The 20,821-nt window shown below is 48.3% G+C and overlaps 1 protein-coding gene across 11 annotated transcripts in view; it reads right to left on the minus strand.

Annotated features, from left to right (window-relative positions):
- GLI2 (GLI family zinc finger 2) overlaps positions 1-20,821 on the minus strand; it is a 399,847-nt gene that overhangs the window by 15,729 nt on the left and 363,297 nt on the right. For all 11 annotated transcript variants that reach the window (XM_080600269.1, XM_080600274.1, XM_080600275.1 and 8 more), the window contains 5 exons: positions 13,995-14,196; positions 11,445-11,658; positions 9,831-9,944; positions 6,254-6,385; positions 2,444-2,593 (listed from right to left, as the gene is read on the minus strand). In XM_080600269.1, the coding sequence (XP_080456395.1) occupies positions 2,444-2,593; positions 6,254-6,385; positions 9,831-9,944; positions 11,445-11,658; positions 13,995-14,196 (812 nt within the window). The remainder of the gene's footprint in view (positions 1-2,443; positions 2,594-6,253; positions 6,386-9,830; positions 9,945-11,444; positions 11,659-13,994; positions 14,197-20,821) is intronic.

Consider the following 20,821-nt stretch of genomic DNA (forward strand, 5'->3'; position numbering starts at 1 on the left):
GAGCAGCTGTACCTGTCTCCTTGTACTCCGAGGTGTAGCCTGCCCTAACTGGAGTGAGGCAAATATGCAGCCCAGGAAACTGTTACTTGTCTTGGAAAGCCCAGAGTGAATGCACTTATTTTGGAGGGGTAGGGAGGGGCTTGTTTTTTTGACTCCCCTTGTCCACCAGCTCTGCTGAGAGCAATGATTGCAAAGGGCTGAACACTGGGGGTTTAGCTGAAACAGTGGCCATCGTACTTCCCACTGCTGCAAGAAGCAACACTGGAGCTGTCGCTCTACCATTCTGCTGCCTAAACAACCAAGGAGTGAATTTATTGCCTTTAACATGTGCAGTAATTTAAGTGCCACTGGCCTGGCTCTGCACAGACAGGGCTCTATTAACGAGGTTCTCCCATTCCTCGCCATCTGGGACCCCAGCATGTAGGCACAGGTTGATCTCATGTAGCTTCGTTGTTCTGGAAAAGACATAGGGTTACTCCAGGTTCCCCTTACAGTCTGGCATGAGGACGGTGGACATAAGGCAAACTTTCTCTGCTCTCTTCTGACACCCAGGTCTCCTCAAGGCCAGTAGAAGCATCCTTCAGGAGCTGATTCCCTTTGTAGATACGTCAAGGTGGGATAAATCTGGTTCCCCTTCCTCAGACAACTTTCAGGAACCCATTAGACCAATAGAACATGCTGCAGCTTTGAGAAGCACAGTATAGCCTTTTCTTCTCCTGGCCTGGGCAAACTGGAGTCGCTTATGGTTACCAAAATACATCATTCCACTCACTGGAAAACAAAGGGAACTCAGCACGAGGCAACTCATGTGTCCATTCTGGTTTTGCTGGATACTGACACAAAAATGCAGTTCCTAAGAAGAAAAGTACTGAGGCCCCATTTTCAAATAAAGGCTTCTCAGTAAAGCATCCTGTGCATGTTCAAAGCAGTTGTTCCCACTCGTATGCGTGGATTTGATTATGTCAGTGGGAGTTCTGGCTGTCATCTGTTGAAATAATTCCTGACCAGATCCCAGGCTGCAACTGGGCTCATCTGCAGCTTTATGTACACCACAAACTTCTTGTCTGAAACAAATGGCACTTTGAAAAATCACTGCCAGACTTGGGCAAGGAATGCTCTGCCAAACAAGGGCACCATCTGCAGAGCTCCCATGTACCCCAGTCAGTTGGAAACCGCCAGGACTCCAGTTCAGGGAGAGTTGCTGTGACATTTTGCACACACAAGGACTGCAGGCAGAGGATGACTTGAGACTGCAAACTCCCACAGCCTTGCCATTGCTCCAGTGAGACACAAGCGAGGCTGGAAAGAGGCAGGATTGAGCAGCGGTGCTTTTCCCTGCTCCATTTCAGTACAAAAGAGGATGCAGTCCCTGCCGGTTTTCACCTCCTGAGTCCCTCTGCTCGGAAGGGCAGGGCTAGTCTTCCCTTGCTGCTCCCTTCACAGCACACTGCTGATCAATATTCCTTGATACTTTTAAGGAAGATTGGTAAAGTGCTAGAACTGGGCAAGGTGCTTTAGAAGATTAAAACAAAGGACATGGCCCCATGCCCTGGGGAGCTAATGCTCTAAATTAAATGAGCACAGGGCTGGAAGATGAATAAAGGAGTCATGCAGCAAGCAAATCATACATATCCTAATATTTGTAAGCAGGAGCTGGGGAAGAGCCAGAAAGGGAGCAGCACTGGAAGCGACTAATGGAGCAGAAGAGGAGGAAGATACAGGAGGAGGGCTCAGACATCTGCCAAACAGAAAGAGAGACTCATCTCTGAGACCCTGGAGAGAGGAATGGTGCAATGCTGACAGGGGAGGAGGTGTGAAGAACTGGCAGGAGGAAAAGGGAGGGAGCAGAGGGGATCAAAAGACATGCATGGACCCTGGGGTTGAAGCCTATATGGGAAGAGATGATGAGCATCTCTCTTCTCCTACCAGCCAGCCACAGCCACTGAACTCTATGGCTCACTTATCTCCCATGCCCCCTGTCAAGTGTCCTTTGCTGCCCCACATTGGCCAGTGGCACGGTGGGCACTCCACGTGGGATGGGAGATATGGACTTTAATCTACCAAGGTTGAGGAATAGATGAGCCCAGCTCTCCTGTGTGCTGGGCAAGCCCATACCCACAGGACTGAGGTAAAAAATGTCACCCTGTGCTCTTCCTCAGGCAGTGTTTAATGCTAGGTGCCATGACGTATGCATGCAGAAGGTGTTGGCCCAGCTCCCGAGGCAGGAAGGATGCTTGTGTGCATGCTCTGGTACACAGGGGAGCGTGTCCCCAGCAGCAGTACTGGGTGATGCTGAATTACACACAACCAGGGCTGGGTGCTTCCCCACGGTGTGGTTTCTGGTTTCCTTCTTGGATGGAAGCACTAAATTGCCTGTTTTTCACCTTAAGTGACTTGTCCCGCTTGCCAAGCCGAGCTGCGCCACACGGCCCTGCCAGCTCACCGTACACTTGTGCGGCTTCTCTCCGGTGTGCCTTCGCATGTGCACCACCAGCATGTACTGAGCCTTGAAGGGCTTCTGCTCCCGCGTGCAGTCCTGCCAGCGGCAGACAAACTCTTTCTTCTCCCCGTGGATGTGATCGTTGTTGATGTGCTGGTGGGAGAGAAGGGAGAAGCAGGTCACTCCTGGAAGAGCTGATGCCAGCAAAGCACATATGGTGCTCCCCAAACCAGCCGTTCCCTCCCCAGTGGTCAGGCTCTGCACCTGGGCGCCAGGTGCACGGGTAACACCAATGACCCCTCCGTCCGCAGGGACACAGGAGCCAGTGCTGTGGTCTGGCGTGTCCTGCAGGAGAAGGTGCGCAGCAGCCACCTGGGTGCTGGGTCCAAAGCAGCTATAAATCAGAAGTTTGCCCTAAGTGCTGCAAAGGAGACGGGGACCTGCAGTGCCAGGGAGCAAGGAGCCCTCTCGGTGCCTCCTGGGTGCCCAGTGCCGGTGTTATGGGTGAAGGGAAGATGAAACTAGTGGGCATTTCACCACCATTTCTGACAGTCATTTCTGTCTGCCGAATCCTCCTGTACCTCACCATACCACTGGGACCCTTCCTGGGATGCTGTGAAGGAGGGGGCAGAGGAGGAGATGAGTGTGATGCTGGCTCCAAAACATCCACCTGCCCCAGTGCTGGGGCCGGCAGGAAATGGCACCATCTGCGAGGCATGGGTGCTAGGGAAGGCTCGCTGGCCTCAGTTACTGCTAATTACTTGGGTCCCTAAAATCCCACTTCTGGGTGCTGAAAAGTCAGCCCCAGAACGCTGCCTTCATCTTCCCTGGGAGGAAGACGAAGGTTGCTTTTCACCAGCCGCAGGCAGATGAATCCTTGATGAAAATAAACAGAGCCAGAGACCAGCCCATCGGCGGTGCTGCTCCCGCGGCAGCCCTGTCTCTCTGAATGGGGTCTTGCTGCCAAAAATAATGCCTGTCCTCGCTCCTGTGTTTTTAGCAGACATTCACTGACAGGAAATCCTAAAATAAACCACTTTGGGTTTGGGTTTTGTTTTTTTGTACTGAGACTTTTTTTCCAGCCCCTGTCTCCACCCCCTGGTCAAGGCCAGGCACACATGTTGCGGCTTGGGACGAGACTTTGTCGGGGTGGCGGGGCAGCGTGAGGACACAGGAACTCAGGAAAACAGAGTAATCTGCCTTCATGGCCCTACTTGACTCCAGCCCTGGCATTTTGTGTGCTATGACTGAGTCCTGGGGACAGGGATCTGCCACCTAGGGGCACAGGGTCTGCCCAGGGGCAGGAGGAGGCACGTGGAGCTTGACCATGGGTGAACACCGAGAGCCAAAGCCCCATGCCAGGACGATGGGAAGAGGTTGCAGCACGCAGCTTTGGGTTAGGTTTCAAGTGGGTTTGGAGCACAGCTGCCTATGGTTCTGCTTTTATAACGTGGCATTGGTGTGAGATTTTGGCAGAGATCTAGTAAGCTCCTTGGGAGACCTATGGACACAGTAAACCACGTCCAGACCAGACTGGAAAGATATGTCTCCTGGCTCTGTTTGTGTGGGAATCTGACTTACAACCAAGACTACGCACGGCAGCGCTAGCAGGGAGCATATGGGCTCGCCTGTTGGGTCCCCCTTGGGCCGGAGGAAGACACATTTATCGGAGAGGGGCTGCAGCATGAACTCACTGTCTGGGCAACATCTGCTTCCCATCACGCAGCAGAGGAACAGTCACACAACTCACCACACTTGGACTACGCTGCTCCCATCGAACTTCTCCCATCAAAGCCCCACCTGGCCTGGGGCTTTCCTTGGGCTCCTCTCAAATGTGTGCAGCCTTCAAGGCTGGGGAGTAGTGGTGGTGCTTGCAAAAATACACCCTCATTCCTGCTGCTCCTCTCTGACATGTACTCCTCCCACAAGCATGTTGCCCACTATGTGTGCAGAACAGGCTCTGCATGCCCAGGTACTTTGCTCTGCACACAAACAAGTGTTTTTCCAAGCATGGTGGGATGCCACCTTCTCAGAAGTTGGCCCATGGCATCTGTATTTCATTTACATGTGTATTTTGGGCGTCCCAAATCCACAACCCCATGTTGCTAGTAATCATAGTACAGAAGCCTCCATTTTTATAACCATCCACATTTAGGAAAATCTTGGACATTCTGTCAAATATTTTTCTTTGGGTTTTCTCTGGAAATAAATTGTGCTGAGCTGCCCGGATCTGCCCTGCACTTTGCTCTGGGCAGAGTTAAAGGGTTCGTCTTACATCTGAGACGGAAATGCACAACTACTGCTGGACACATGTGAGACCAGCCCATCCGACAGGGCTGCTGTGGTTTAACTCCAGTACAGCAACATCCAGTGGCACGCAATGTGCAACCCATTAAACAGAACCCCCTATTGCTCATTTGGCCCTGAAAACAGTTTCCAGATCTGTCTGTCCTCAAGGAGTTGTTGCCCTGAACCAGTGACTTCAGGCAGGGGTGGGCAGGTGCTAACCTTAGGTTGAAGAACAGAAAATGCCCCAAATGATCAAATGCCCCGGTCTCTCTGGGCTAAGGTAAAATTTGTGTGCAGAGCTTGGGAGACCAACGCAAACTTGGTGGCATCTAAACCTGACTATAATAAAACGAAGATCAACAATAAAGGGTGAGAGCAGATGTGAGCTTTGTAGTGCTTTGCAAAGAGGACTGCAAGTGAATCGCACATGTGTGGCCCTGGCAGGCTTGGAGCCACGCTGAGGCAAGCAGCAAAACGCTGAAGGGGAAGCAGAAGACAGCGGCTCCTGACGCAAAATGTTCTCAATCCATCATTTTGCTGCAAGCAGCGTGGTTGCTGGGGCTGATGAATTCCTGGCAGCTCTGGGCTGGCTTCAAACAAGCAGGGCTCACACCACAGACTCAAAATGAGGACTGGAAGAGTGCTGGGCTGAGGGCAGGATGGGGCTCAGACACAGATCGTGTCTGATTTCTGAGGGATTTGCCTTGAATTTGAGGGATTTGTCAACCCCAGAAGCCAAACGAAAACCAAATGGTGGATTCCCAGGTGAAGCAAAGCACACAAAAGGTTCTAGGAATTAATTAGAACTGAAAATCCGATTAATGACTTGGTTTGGGATCCTTCAGAGAGCAGTTTTGACATTGGTTCGGGGACATCACTGTGATTATGGAAGGCTTATTTCTCAAATTTTTAAAAAATCAACCCACTTTCTCTATTTCAGGCCCTGATGGAGACACTGGAGTGTGTCTCCAAGCTCTGGAAGTGCCCTATTTTTGACTCCAGGGGCAGGGAGGTGGGAGGGATGAGCTGGGCAGGTCAACAGTTCCCAGGTGACATGGCCCCACAGCTCATGCCACAGGAGCATGAAATGCTTTCATGCCTTGGCCAAGGACTGAGGACAGCTCAGACTGTTCCTGGTCCACAGCTGGTGTAAGTGTGTGGGGAGGCTCATTGACTGTGCCCAGAGAAAAGGGAGGGGCTCAGTCCCCCTCCCCATTTTCTGGTCAGGTCTTCTGCATGGAGTCTTCTTTTATTGGGTTGTACAAGAGGGAGACCAAAATGCAGCCTCAGCAGCTGGGAAGAGAGCAACGTCAAATAATCTATGATTATTTCATACTTCCTGCAGCTAAACTCCTCGGGGAGCAGCGACCTGCTTTGGCAGTGTTTACACACTGTATCTCTGATTTGCACCTTTAGTAGCTCCCTGAGTGAGCTCTGGCTGTACAGCAGCTAGTGATAAAAAATGAGGACAAGTGCACAGAAACCCAAATTTATCGCTGGGGTTTCCTCCCAGCCATTACTCACATGGACGAGCTGCTCTTGAGTGTCATATTCCTTTGTGCACCCTTCCCAGTGACAGTTTGTCTCATAAATAACCTCAGGCTCCTGTTTACATTCATCCTTATCTAGATCTTCTTTCAGGTCTGTCAGATGCTCCTGCAACACACAACAGTGCATTGTATAAGGTGAACTTCTTTCATCTGAATTCCTCTGTCACTCATAGATTACAGGGCAGGTATCAACTGATCACTAAAGTATGGTAGCAACACAACATCCTTGATTACAGAGAAATAACGAGTTACAGAGTTTTGGCAGAAATGGATCGGACTTAATGACAAGACATGAAACACCCCAAAGCCATGGTTGCGATGGTGCTTGGCTCCAGCCAGGTCATGAGCAGCTGCAGGAAAGGCTGGAGAAAAAAAAAAGGCTGGCTTTTGATATTTGGTTTTGTCCTTTGCTGAAGCAAAACTTCTGATCTGTGAGGAGTAGGGAAATATGAGCAGGAAGCAATCACAGAGCAGCCAAAGCTTTTGGTTACCACACTCACCTGACACATGCTGGGGAGAGGCATTCAATCTTTTGCATCTTTCAACAGATGGAAAATGATACCTAACCCTTACCCAAAGATTTATGCCTCCAGGGCACTCCACAGGGACAAATGTTGAGCCCTCAAAGCACTCTTCTGGAATCAGCAAATTTGGGAAGCTTGAACAAGATCCCGTGATGAGTGGATTGCAGAGCAGAGCTCCAGGGGCTCTGGCTCCAGTCTGGGGCCCACTGGGATCTTCATAAATAAGTTAATTTAATGCTGGGCATGCTGTGAGCTCTCTCCTGAACTTCTCTGTCTACCCATTTCCTCAGTGCTAAATGAATCACTTTTTTTTTTTTTTTTTGTAACAGCCTGCTATGAGGATTAAAGCACTGGCACCTCCACAATAGTGTAACATACAACAGAAATGCAAATTGGTACAATTCAGAGGTAAGGACAATGGTCACTCCTACAGACAAGGCAAACAGCGGCCAGTATTGACCTGGGAATACCAAACCTTGCTGGTTTTGACCCCCTTCATTCCCTTTCCTCCCAGTTACTACCACTGTCCAGCACAGAGCATCCCACCTCTAGGGCAGCTTTAGACAGGAGCACCTGGGGTGACGGACCCCATCAGATGCTGTTCCTCGTGATCTGATGCTCCAGTTGGTCCTGTAAGTATTCAGCCACAGCCAGATCCATCTCAAATTGTCTCTGACCTGCCCAGATGGATCAATTTGGCTGCCATCTCCTTCCCCATCAACACCTTCCCAGAACCTACTGAGGGGCTGCAATGATTAATGGCTTAATGGCACTCTATGGCTTGGAAAGTGAGATGTGCTGTATGAGTTCAACAATTTTCATTAACTAGCTCACGACACACATGCCAGCTGTGACTTTTCAATTCAACAGTTCAGATATGGAGAGGAAGAGATTTGTTTTAATTAGCTCTTAATCTAAAAATAATAATAAAAAAAAACTTATTGCAAGGTGGCTCTTGGGACAGGAAACTGTAGTAATTCACAGAAGGACTTCTGGTGATTCAGAGCCCAAAGAAATAGTATGAGAAAGTTCAAACACCAGTTTCTTTTTCCTGCAATTCCTATGTGGCTGAGCTGTGAACACTACCTTTGTTGAAATGTTTCTTTCCAGAGAAAGCGGTCTCTGAAAAAGTGAAATTTTCTACTAAAAATCTTATTTTGCCAAAATGTTTCTACTTTCCATTGGAAAAAACTGAATTGAAACCATTTTAATTTGTTGAAGAGGATTGACATTTCATTTCTGGCTTGTTCAGCATTAATCTGAATTTACATTGGAGCTATTGTGGTACCATAAGAGCACAGCAACTCAGGTCCCTCATGCCTGGTGCTCCACTGTGTGCCACAGATCTTGTCTGAATTACATTTTTTATAGTGCACACCATCATGGGAGATACTGTCTGGCCAAGGATTTTAGACACCCAAACCACAACTCACATGAGGCGTTTCCAATACAGCATTTCCAAAACAAAACACACACACATGCTTTTTTTGGGATGGTTGAGCTTCTCACTCTGCGAAAAAATATATCGGTCAGTAATTGAGTTTTCAGCAGAGTCTCCAGCAGAATGGAAATCCCCAGATTTAACAAGTGGCTGTCGCTTAGACTGGCTGAAAAGGAGACACCCCCGACATTCAGTCTTTTAACCTGCTGTCCTTGCCAGGAATGGACTGTCTCTTACCAGGCACTTTCCAATAATTTCCCAGTCAATACTGAAATGCTGCAAGATGTGAAGCTTACACTTCCCTTGGGGTATTACTCCACACATCTCCTCATTAGGAACTAGTAGACTACCAACGCACATTTTCTTCCTCTTAATTTTACCTTGTTATTCTAATCAAGCCTCCTTGTAACACTTTAAACAATCCCCCCACCTTCTTTCAGTGCTTATTTCACATGGGACTCTGTGGATGAAATACTGAGGCAGGGCTGCAAGGGAGAGCCAGGCTGGTGCTCTCCGAGCACTCCCTGCTGTTGGGTACACACCTCTCCAAATCGGAGCAGAGAAAAGGTGGATGACAGCCGTCGAGAAAGCGGCTGTCTGTCCCACAGCTCCTCTGCTACAGATGCTTGAGAAAGCAGGTGATGGCTTTCAGATCTTTTTTCATTTGCTGCAGGAAATAAACACGTAGCCCTATTAGCCCTGGTGGTGGCCAGATTGGTTTTTCGGGGCATGTGCTTTTGCAGCAGTGTGTGGATGCACTCCTAAACTCAAAGCTCCAGAGAGATGCCTCTTTGCCCTAATCGTGCTGACTACAGCATGTTTATCTTTCCCTGATATGCTATCTTCATCAATTTTACCAGCCCCCTGATGACTGCACACGTTGCTGTCCCCATGCATCATGCTGAGACCTGCTCCTGAACCAGGGCAGAAGGAGAAATTTGTCATCAACTCTTCCATTCGCTTGACAATAACATGGCCTAATATTTCATGAAAATGAAGTGCCCAGAGCACTCCTGATAGTTTACAGTTGTGATAAAGGACGGTCAGATGGATACTGTCAGCCATTAAACAGTTTGCAATCACAGAGCTCTGGAAAGAAAGCAAAGGGCTTTGGGCCCTTCTTGGTGTCAAACGTTGTGTCACTGGTGTAAAGGATGTTGCTAGGAGCAATTCCTTGTTGAATCAAGAAGTCCTTTTTTTGCAAGCTTTCTACCTACATGCAAGATTCCCTCGTAATCTATGCTTGCTCTGAGACACCAATACTGCTTGCTTTGCAGCACAGAAAACTCAAATATCATTTTTAAAGTTATCATGCTTCAAACATTCCTCCCCTTCTCCCTTTGCATCCAACCACAGCAACAGCATGCTGAGTCCCAAGCACACATTCGAAAGCTTCACTTGGTCAAAGCAGCTCTGTCCTGTATTGTGCTGGACTTTCTGCTTCAAGAGACACCCACCTGCCTGGCACTTTGATGCTTTGCTCCCAGCTGCAGCAAAACATGCCAAGAGTATCATTCCCAAAGACAACAACACCCTGCAGCTTTGCTGCCTTGGGCCCGCAACACTTCTCACACCAAGAAGGTTACCTGCGTGTTTGGGGATGCTGGAGGTAAGCCCTCAACTTCGGTCTTGACTTTGCTGCGCTTGTTAATTACTGGGTTGACGGTGCTGCTCACGGCCGACTCACTGCTCTGCTTGCTCTAGGAAGAAAAATGAAGCAAGATGTGGCACCGGGGTTTGGGATTAGAGACTTACTGCAGCCCCCAACATTGTTAAAAGATAACTATAAAATCAGTCAAGGTTGAACTTCAAGAGTGGCTGGGGACAATGGTGTATTGGCCTGCTGGCATGGGTTTTGTGTGAAAACTAGCCTGTGTGGGTTTGTGCAAGGCAGAGAGGGGAAAATAAAAGGCACCATCAGCTTCTGCAAGCTCACCAGTGAGCTTGGCTCTTTCAGAGCAATCCAGTCCCTGTCAAATCCATCAAAATGTTATGCAACCCCCACCCAAGCCATGATTTTATTTCTCAATGTGATGAAATGATTTGTTGAGAAAATGAATTCCTGGGGGGAGTGGGTAGCTCTGGTTACATGTGAGGGCTCCGTCATGCTGGGTGCATGAAAGGCTATGTGTATATTTTGCTAAGCTCTTAAAAAATGAGAACAACTTCAAGAGAAAAAACTATCCCGTTGTATATGCATAAAATTGGAACATTAACATTTTAAATACACTCTTGCTAATTGCTCAAGATTGGTCCTGCAAGTTATTAAACAGAGGCATAACTCCTGCCAGCCACATTATTTTGGTAGCCAGTTTGTAAGAAGAAAACAAAACCAATCAATCAAATAACCTTCAATAACAAACAGAGTTTGCAGTGCAGCAGCCATGAGAAACCCTAAAACAATAAACCAGTCTGAAAAGTTCAGTATAATACAACTAAAACAACAATTTGAAATGGGTGTGAAATGAGGTGAAATAAGTCTCTGGGGAGAAAACCAATTGCAATTTAAACTTCCAAGGAATGAGTATGGGAAGGGAAAATGATTAAAAATGTGTTAGACATATTCACTAACCATATGCATGGGGAGAGTATGTGCACACACGGAGTTGTGTGTGTGAGTACACAGGTATTTGCACGGACCGGGTGAGGTGTATGATTTCATACACATTGTGACATTCTTTTTCAAAAAATGGCCCTTCATTTTGCAAAACTTATAAGTAAAAACCAAGAGCAAATACACAATGAGAGAGAAAGCCACCTGACTACTGAAAAAGAAGGAACAATATGTAAAACAGCTAGAGGTCTTGTGTAGGATGCACTTATTTGCTAGTGAGAAAGGGGATACAGTTCTTTAAAACTATCAGCGTGATTCACGTCAGTAGGAAAAAGGAAGGAGGGACTAGTGAAAGAACAGACAAGGCTTGATTCACAGCATTCATTACCTGGCAAAACCCTTCAGTGTGTGCTGAATCCCATTGATTGCAACAGCACGTAACACACGTTCAAGGAGATTTGCTGCCTGAGATGGTCCTGCACATCACGTTCAGTGCTTTGATGGATCAGGGCCTTTCGCTCCTGCATAGGTATTTGTGTGCGTGGGTGTGCGAGGAAGGTCGGTGGGCCAGTATTTGGTTGTGACAAGTCCAGAAATGCTTTGTCAGAAGGAAGAAAAAGAGATGTAAGGCGAGAGCCACCCCTACCTGACTGGAGTCGGAGATGCAGTTGCTGTTGCTGCTGATCTGTGCCGCAGGCGGGTTGACGGAGATGACCGCCATGTGCTGCCGAGGGGGAAAGGTGGGAGACGGCTGGATCAGGGGAGGAGTGTGCCCGAAGGCTGAGCTCAGGCCTCGCTGCTGGGTCAAGATCTGCTGGTACGTCACGGGGTTGATGGGGTGGGGGAAGCTGAACGCGGGGCTGCAGCAGTGGGAGGAGGAAAAATGATGAGGAGCTATTTTAAACCATGTTTATCACTCTGGCTAGCAACTGACTCCAGTTTGGCCAGGACTTCTCAGAGACTCCAGAAAACTGGCTGCAGTGTCCCAGCTAGATGCTTTAATGCCACAGTAGGCCTGGCAGTCTGCTTTACTGCAAAGGCAAGCTTTCTCTCATGCGTGCCTCAACAAACTTTTTGACCCACGTATCAGACTGACTGTAATTTCTTTGCTTCCTATGTTTAAAAACAGCCAAAGCCCTTGGCAGGGAGTGCAGGACACATCTGGATGCATCTCTGCAGCCCTGCAGCTCCCAGCTTTTCCCAGGCAGACCTATTCTGCAGGCTTGCAAGTTTGGGGTTGAGCTGCCCAGGCTGTGAAACCCCAGCATCACCTGGCTCAGCTGGCAGAGATCACAGCCCGGGTGAACGACAAGCCATTTAGCATTGTCCCAGCCATGTAGTTTACTCTGCATTTAGGTGAGGGGCGTGCTGGCTCAGGGGACTGCTAAAGTATGTCACCCCTCATATGTAGGTCACTGGTTCAGCTCCAATCTAGGTCAGCAGTGACCAGAAACACTACCAGCTCCCTGCTGCTTGGGAGCTAGCTGGAGGCAACAGGTTGGAGCCAGGGTGCAGCAGGCACAGCATTAAAAATGAAGCCCTGCTTCTGGAAACACAGGTTTCACCCCCTGGGATTTCTCCCCTTGAGAGAGATGAAGGAACACCGGAGATGTGGTGAGTATCCTCTGCTCCCCTTACTCCAGACGGGTGATGCACAAGCTGTAGACTCTCAGCCCCCAAACTGATTATTTGACACCTTTAAAACTTGGCTGCCCTGAACCCTTACCCTCATGGCATTTTTGCTCATGTCACTAGAACTGCCCATGGTGCAAATACTCAGAGAACAGGGTCATTATTAGCAAGACACCTTATTTCCAATTCTGTCTTTAGAGAAAATATTCATTGCCAGTGACCATACAATTAGTATTCCACTTCTGAAACAGTTAATGACAACTTGACCAGAAGAATAAAGGGCAAAAATCACTACAGTGTTAAAGAGCTCTGGGAGTTAAATACGTGCTGCAGTAAATGAGGTGTGACGGCAGGCTGCTGCCCAGCACCATTGTGTTACAACAAAGTCCAGAAATGACTTTCTGAAACGTAGTTACAGTCTGGGTCCAAGCGGGTGAGAACGGATTTCGTTCCTGCTGTTAATGAATTGCTAAAAATAATATTAAGTCATTTCATCCCAAATCGCTAACAGTTATCCTGTTATATACATAACCCATTTTACAATTCCTGGCATTTAAGATATGGCTTTAGAACACCGAGAATTTCAAATTCATTGTTATTACTTGATTACACCCTCAGAGGTCAACAACTGACCATTGGGTCTGACTCTGTACTCCACAGACCTGTTGAAAATACCAGCTGCTACCCTGAAAAGCTTGAAATCTGAGTATAAGATCAGATGCTAGAGGTATGCCCAATTAAAGACAGGGAGTGACAGGAGTAGAGAAGTAGGATTAGCAGACAAGGAGTCACTATTTTTTTAAGTTAGCATTATGTTAGATTGTACAATTTCTAAATAACACTGCCAGATAAAGTAACTGATAAAATTAATGTAATAGTTACTAATGGCAATGTCCCTGACTTCCCCTACAAGTTTTACAAACTCTTGCTTTGCAACAACAGTGTTAATTAGAACTAACATATTTAACAGTTAAGTAATAAAAAGAATAATAACATTGTGAAACTTGGGTTAAGCAATCAGGGCAGGAATTGACAACAGTGAGCTGCCTAGTGTAAGTGCTTTTTAATTAAGATTTGAGCAAAACTTTACTCAAGGGCTTAGATTTTTTTTTTTCAAACGTGTTTTTAGAATTAGGCTCTTAAATCCACCCAGGCAACATTTTTTTTTTTTAAGAACGTGGGCCAGTAATTTCAAGAATACTTTGGGGCAATCTCTTAAATCAGAGGGGTTTCTTAATCAGTTGAACTATGCACAATGAGCATTTTGTTAGACAAATTTATTCTCCGTTTCTGCTTGCTTGCAAAGAGGCAGGATCATACCGTAATTACTGGAAACCTGGTAACCAATATTCCCATCCAGCAACACATCCCCTCTCCCCCAGACATTTCCAAGTACCCTTTCAGATGCAAAACCAGAGGGGGCTTGGATTTAACATACCACACGGCCCCAGTGCACAGAAGGAGAGGTTTTGAGGCAGGGAAAGTCTCCCTTGCTGGAGAGGACATCACTCCTCTGTTCGAGGGACACTTACACAGCGAGACTGAGCCGCTCCCAAAGTGTTACCTTATCGTCCCAGCAGATAAATGGCCATAGGAGCCGCTCGCTGCAGAGCTGCTTCTGGAGTTGTTAATGTATGCCACGAGGGAGTTTGGGGAGGTCCTGATCATCGTCTGGAGATCGATGCTGGCATCAGACAGTGGGGAGATGGACAGGGCTCGTTTTCGGCTTAATCTCGGAGTCACCCGCGGGCTTGAAAACCGCGACACTGTAGGAAAGAGAGAGGAGGGGAGAAAAAAGCAGAAAGTCAGACAAAACCAGCATGCTGCTCCCTTCCTGCAGCCAGGTGAAGGGAAGGAGACGCCCGGTGGTTGAGGGTGGGTTTGGGCAGGCGAGGGGACACCTCACAGAGCACTCCCTCTCTGTGCTGGGGGCAGAGAGGAGCTCTGGGATGGGCAATGGAGGGGGGCTGAGACCTGCTGCTCTTGTGCCTGCCGCGGGATGTGTAAGAAGCGGTGTGGGCAGCAGCTGCGCTTGGGTGGGAGGTTTCCTCTCTGCTCGGTGCCGAGTGACACGGGTCAAGCAGCACAGCAAACGCTGGCGTGCTTCGTCCTCCTCAGAGTATAAACAGAAGCCTGTCAATCATCCCTTTTCTCTGGCACTAAATTAACTTGAAATTAAAAGGGAAAAGGCCCCGGAAGATTTCTGCGAGCGTGGCCGTTCCTGTTGACTTGGTGGCAGGAGGAGGCCAGTGGAGCCGCGCGTCAGAGCCCGGGCGGCCCCCAGAAACGGTGCGTGTGTTGGGAGCAGGATGAAAGGAGTGTGAGCACAGTGCTGACCACCCAATTAATGAGGGAGGAGAGACTCCAGGAGCCCCAAAAGTAAATTAAGAGTTTTAAGAAAAGCAATTTGGCAGCTCAGGCGCAAAGTTCAAGCTCTCCTCCTCCAAGGGGACCTGCCAGTGCCTGGACCCTATTAGCAATTGTCAATCATTCAGGCATGAAGTCATTCTCAACCCTGCCAGTCCCATTTGTGGATCTGCAATACACGGCGAGTTGCTGCTCTACTAATTTGGCCTCCCCGCGTGTTTCAGCATCGCTAACTGGAACAACTGACTTCATCCCGAGGAAACTCTGCCCAGGACTAAATCACCTGCAAGTCACCGGGTGGTGCGGGTGGGAGCCGGGGCTGGGCAACATCACAGCGGTCCCCGAGAGCCAGGTACCAACTCTGGCTCCTGGCCGAGCCCCAGCCCTGCCTGGATGGGCTCGTGCCTCCAAAGCCAGGAGAGAAGCCTCCAGGGAAGGAGCTGCCTATCTTTAAAAAAGATTCCTAAGAGTGAAAGTATGCCACTGGGCCGTGTGGTCTGGCAGATGATCCCCGTCATTCACCCAGGTGAGTGCAGCGCTGTATTACTACCTGTTTTTTCCAGCAGTGGTCTCCCCAGAAAGCTGCCCTGCAGGCTTGCTCTGGCTATATCGTATTAAAGACTGTGAGGGAAGAAGTAATTTGCCCAGACAGGCAATACGAGCTGTTTTACTTCAGACAGTCAGAGGGACAGATTTTGGTTGTGTATCGCCAAACACAAACGCAGCACTTTGCAGAAGCACGAACTTTCTGCCCATGCAGATAGTGCTGGTACAAGAGAGGGTGAACGGGACGTACAAATTGGCAAAATATATCCTGCTAGCATGACAAAAGAGTTCCTCGATTTCTGTTGGCTCACAGAAGTTTGTGTCAACATTTTCCTGACATCAGTGGCTAGGCTTCAGTCTCCCAGTGCCCACGAGTCACCCGTGTACCTAAGTGGCACCACCATTACCATGCCTGGGTGCTGTGCGACTGATGGGATTTAGTGCCATTGTCCCCTTGCTACCCTTAATGTCTCTTGCTGCACAAGTTAAGTGACTTGCCCAAGGTCACCCTGGAAGTCCAAGGCTAGGTTGGTACTTGAACCAAGCACTCTCGTCATTCTTGTCCTATGACTGAGAAGCCTCAAGAATTGCTGGCTGTGATGCCTTCACTGCAAGGCTAACAATACTGGGAATTTCTCCTAAAAATCAGGTTGTTGTATATATGCCGAACCCTTTCTTACAGTATTTTGTAAAACTACATTTTCCAGCTTCATGGAGCAGAGAGAAGCTGAAAACATGACTCAAAGACCAGGTAGCAAACCCAAAAATCACACAGCGGTCTACAAAATCACCTTGTGACTGTTAAAGCCACCCTGTGATCTGGTGGGACTAGACTCAAACTTTCCAAATGCTTGCGGCCGGCCCTTCCCAGCCCTGCTCTGCTGCAGAGTGGCACGTCCCTCGGGAGCTGGAAAAGCAGCCGCCGTCTTGCAGAGGTGCTAAGGAAGCAAAACTAAAATGAGCGAACGAATTCCCCTCTGCAAAGGCGAGTCCTGCCTAAAGGCTGGATTGGAGAACACCCAAACTTCACACTTTGTTCATGAAATCTGGGCCCTGCCAGGGCCCCAAACCACGCAAGGGTTGCTTGGGTCCAGATCATAAAGGTGAAAACAGTGCTATGTCCACAACATAGTAACATATTAATATCACTGATGCGAACTAATTGATTTTTTTTTTTTTTCCCTGGCAGTAAGGCCAATACAGGGGCCACGATCCAGGAAGACCTGGGTGCTGTTGCCAGTCTTCTGCAGCCACATCTCCTTGAGCAAGTTGCTTCTTCTTTGTGTGTCCCTATTTCAGTGTCATCTATTCAGATGAGCTCCTGTACAGAGGGTTTGTGTTTTACTCCCTATGTATTACACCTTGTGTGATGGGGCTCTATCTCAGCTGAGTTGACAATGTTTCTGTCGTACAAATAATATGCGTCTTTCCAGATATGGATATTGCTTTCTGCATTTGCATTCCCACAGTCTCCTCCTTCTCTAACAGAAGGAAGCAGGCCAGATTTGACAGTCATATTTATCTCTGTTACTCCCACACCTCAAGGGAGATCTGTTTATTAATGTGCCACTTCCCTTGATAAATTACTAAATAGAAAGAAAAGCCTTGTACTCATTTCTCGCTGTTCTTTCCAATGATTTATGTCCACAGCGCTGGTTCAGCCATTGGTCACTGTTAATTTGCAGAGCGAAGAAGTCCTGATGTCCAACAGAAGCCCTGGTTTTACCGGTGCAACCAACGTGGGCACCCTCCTGGCTGCACACAGGTATGTCATTTTTTCCCCGTGTAAAAACTCTGCTGGAAGCTGTCAGATTTGCAAGCTGGCCTGGGACTTCCTGGCACCAAACCAGTAATATGCATCGTGTTACTGTCCGCTCTAATTTAGATCTTGCACATACCGTGGGCAATATGAAATGTTTGATAGCAGATCCAATAGGTTAGGCTCATGCTTTACACAAAAGCCTCTGAGATCTTGCGGGCTTTCAGGGAAAGCTGTGACCTAAAATTAAGCTATGGATGAACAATTCATCTCTTCTTAATAACAGCCTGCCCGAGATGCCCAGAAAGGGAAGTGTCCGGCAAACATAAAAGGAATTTAACCACACAAGGAAGCACTCATGAGTGCATTTAGGAAGAGGGAAACGTTTCACAATTATTTCTGAAAAGCAGATTAACAGCTGCGGGATCATTCTTAATAATAAAATCAGCTTGACCTCATCCCCTGATCTGAGGACACGGAGCATGAACATTAAACGATAGCAGGCAACAAAAAAGATAAAAATTAGAGTAGCTGTACACATAGGCAAGGTGTTCAGTGTTGCTCAGAATAGGTAAGCAAAATCCCGTATTGCCTGAGGTCCCGTGATATTTCAAAGGAACCACTGCATACAACTTTTCCAGCACTGACTGCCCAGAGAAGTAAATGAAGGCAGGATCCATTTTCAGGCACACAGAGATGGAGACGGAGAGCCTCGGGACGATTTATCACTAAAACTCCCCCAACTCGCCTTCCCTTTCAGAAATGCTGACTTAGCAAACCCAACAATGTTAGTTTCAAGATTTTTTTGATATTTGGAAAAAGCATTAGGAGAAAAGTTTCCAAACTGTTTGAGCACTCCCTTCATCACTCATGAAAGAAAAATAAAATAAAATTCAGTTGTTGTTCTAAAAGAAGTTTTGTTTAGAAGCCTAAAGTCATCATAGGTTACAATGAATTTGAAAATGTCAGAAGTTAGACCAAAATTAGGGAATTATTTAAAATTAAATTCAAATCATCTGCCAGAGTTTCAGTTTTTGAAACAAACTTCTCTATGCCTCTCTACCTCAAATACAACCCTTTTTCACCGTCAGTCGCTTTCCCTTGAATAGTACTCCTTCTCACTCGGGTCCAGAAAGAAGTGATGGACCAGCGCCCACACTTCATACAGGGTCTGTGAATTATCATGAGTTACTCAGAAGCCAGGATTTTCTTCCCCAAATTAAATTTACCCACAATGGGCCAGCAATGAGCTGTAGGGCCACTTCTGCACGCATGGCAGCTTGTGGTGCGAGCCCCGCGGCTGTTCCCAGTGCTGTCGTGCCAGAGGGCCTGGCCAGCTCGGGATCAGGCCCAGACTCCCAGGGGAGGCTGGAGCCGAGGTTCCTGCCCCAGCCGCTCGCCATGGCCGTGGGCTGTCTGAAGGACACCGAGGGAGGTGGCTTTCCTGCAGGGAGATTTCAGGCCTCCGTATCGCATTAGAAATTGTGGCAGCAAAGGAAAGGGCTCCCTCAGTGGGAGCTCCTTCAGGGCTTCGTGCCTCTGACCCTCCTTTTTTTACCGGAGCCTATGCAGAAGTTTCAGGTGCCTCTTTACGGACAAGCACATTGCTGTGGTCTCGATCACAGAGGGACATCGGGGAAATTTGCTTCCAAGTGGCCGAGCCCATAAGGCATGTGGGCTGCAAATGCTCACCCCCTTCCCCACTGAAACACGGCCAGGGCCTCCGCTTCTCCTGCATGCCCCACCAAGCCCTGGGATAATCCCAGCGCTATCAGCATGGTCCCTGTCCCTGGCCGCTCACCAAGGAAACTCCACCCAAAGCGTACAGAAATACCCCCTCCTCCCGTCATCAGATTAAATCCACAGGCAGTATTAAAACGCAGGACGATCCCTTCATCAAGAGGCAGCAGCAAAAAGCTACTCACGTTCTTCACATAACCAGTTCCTTATTCCCCTCTCCCCTTCTGCAGTGGCAGCACACGTCTCACTTAGACTGCAGCAGATGCTGGACATTTGTTCTGGCACCAGACGCTGTCCTGGGACCCTTCTTTCTTCCCTCCCTGGGGCCTGATCAGCTTCGAAGTTCAAGGAATACTAATGCTTCCCTCAAATCCTTGCTGAAAGACAAGGCTGCATTCTTCTACTCCCAATCCACAAGGTGACTGTTTAGACGACCCAACTTGCATATGTAAATTGAATTCTTTAGAAACCAGAGTGCAGCGGGATTCCAGACAGAGCGCTTATGGGATGCTCTGGGACTTTTTCTCTCTTCTGCACATATTTTTCTGGGGAGAAAAACAGCATTGCTGGCTAGAACTGGGTGGGAAACCGTTTCCCATTCTCTGAACCTTTTCTGAGATTTCAGCAAGTTTCCATTCTGCGCTGGGACAAAGAAAACAACAACAAAAAAAAGTTCTTTCAGAGTTTTTAAGGAAGCGACCACAGGGCGCGCCGTCTGCCCGGAGTAGCCAACAGCTGGCTGGTTTGTGGAAGTCATCTGCGACCCAGCACACCCAGCCTGCACACCCCGAGCTGCTGGTCCCTCAAGCCCCAGGCGAGGCACTTCTTTCCCGGGTCACCGTGAGGCTGGTTTCCCTCCGTCTCTCCGGATGGAGCAGTCACTTCGTGTCAACCTGCTGGAGGAGTCCTGAACTCACCTCTCGCTCTCCTGCTAACTGCAGTAACCGCCGGGCTGCACTGCCAGCACGGCTCCTCAGCCCGAGGACTATTAAGTCATTTACTTGAAGTAGAAAGGCTCCAACAACAGTGACTGCGAGAGGCCGACGAAGTGGCCAGTGAACAGTGAATCACTGTTTGACTTGGGGGAAATAAAGTCCTACTTGATCATTTGCCCACATCCTGGGCAACTGTGCCAGATGCTGGTCTGTTGGCTATCCTGAGCTGAACAAAGCCTTTTCCCAGCTGAACTGCTGTTATTAAGTCAAGACTTTTGTGACTGCCATGCACGGGGCAGCAAGAAGCAGGGCAGGGATCCCCTCCCTAGCTCCAGAACCGGATGAAATGCCACTGCAGCACTGCTGTTGGTAACCGCTAGGTTGCACAGACATCTACGCAGTACTCGTGACCTGAGTGACTGCCTCTGTACAGTGCTGCTTGGACATAAATTGAACTCAAGATGTTTTTTCTCCCATTCCCTGACTCAATACGGACAACCCAAACCCACTTTTGACACTGTGCAAACCGAAGTGATGGATTTAAAGACAAGCTTGGCTTCCACTGCTGGCCGTGGGACTCCTTATTCTGAAGATCTGCATCTTGCTCCCAGAGCTGCCACTGCTCTGCTCTCTGATCATTTGATCTTTCTTTTCCAATGGTGAAATGGCTTTGCTTTGTACAATACTTAGAGATCTTCTGATGTACAGGGCTATTAGAATACAAACAAGTCAGTCTGGATGCACTCCTCTTGAGAGCAAATGGCACTTCCAGAAGGGCTGTAGGTAATGACAAAAGCCCTTGTGCTTACGGAAAAAACAGCTGGATGCACTAAATATGCTCAGAAAGCTGCAGCCATCTCCAGTCTCCTCTGTGCTCTCCACCAATCTTTTCTGCCTCATGGGCGCCCTCACCTCTCACCCTATAACCTGAATAATACACCATGTGGCACACACTTCTGGGGTAGAAATGTAAAAGACTGTTTGATCTGTGTAAGACAATCTCAGAAGTGTCCCACCAGCCATGCTGTGACATTGGAAAGGGGC

Source organism: Anser brachyrhynchus (genome assembly GCF_964034855.1).
Source record: "Anser brachyrhynchus genome assembly, chromosome: 7".
NCBI lineage: Eukaryota > Metazoa > Chordata > Aves > Anseriformes > Anatidae > Anser > Anser brachyrhynchus.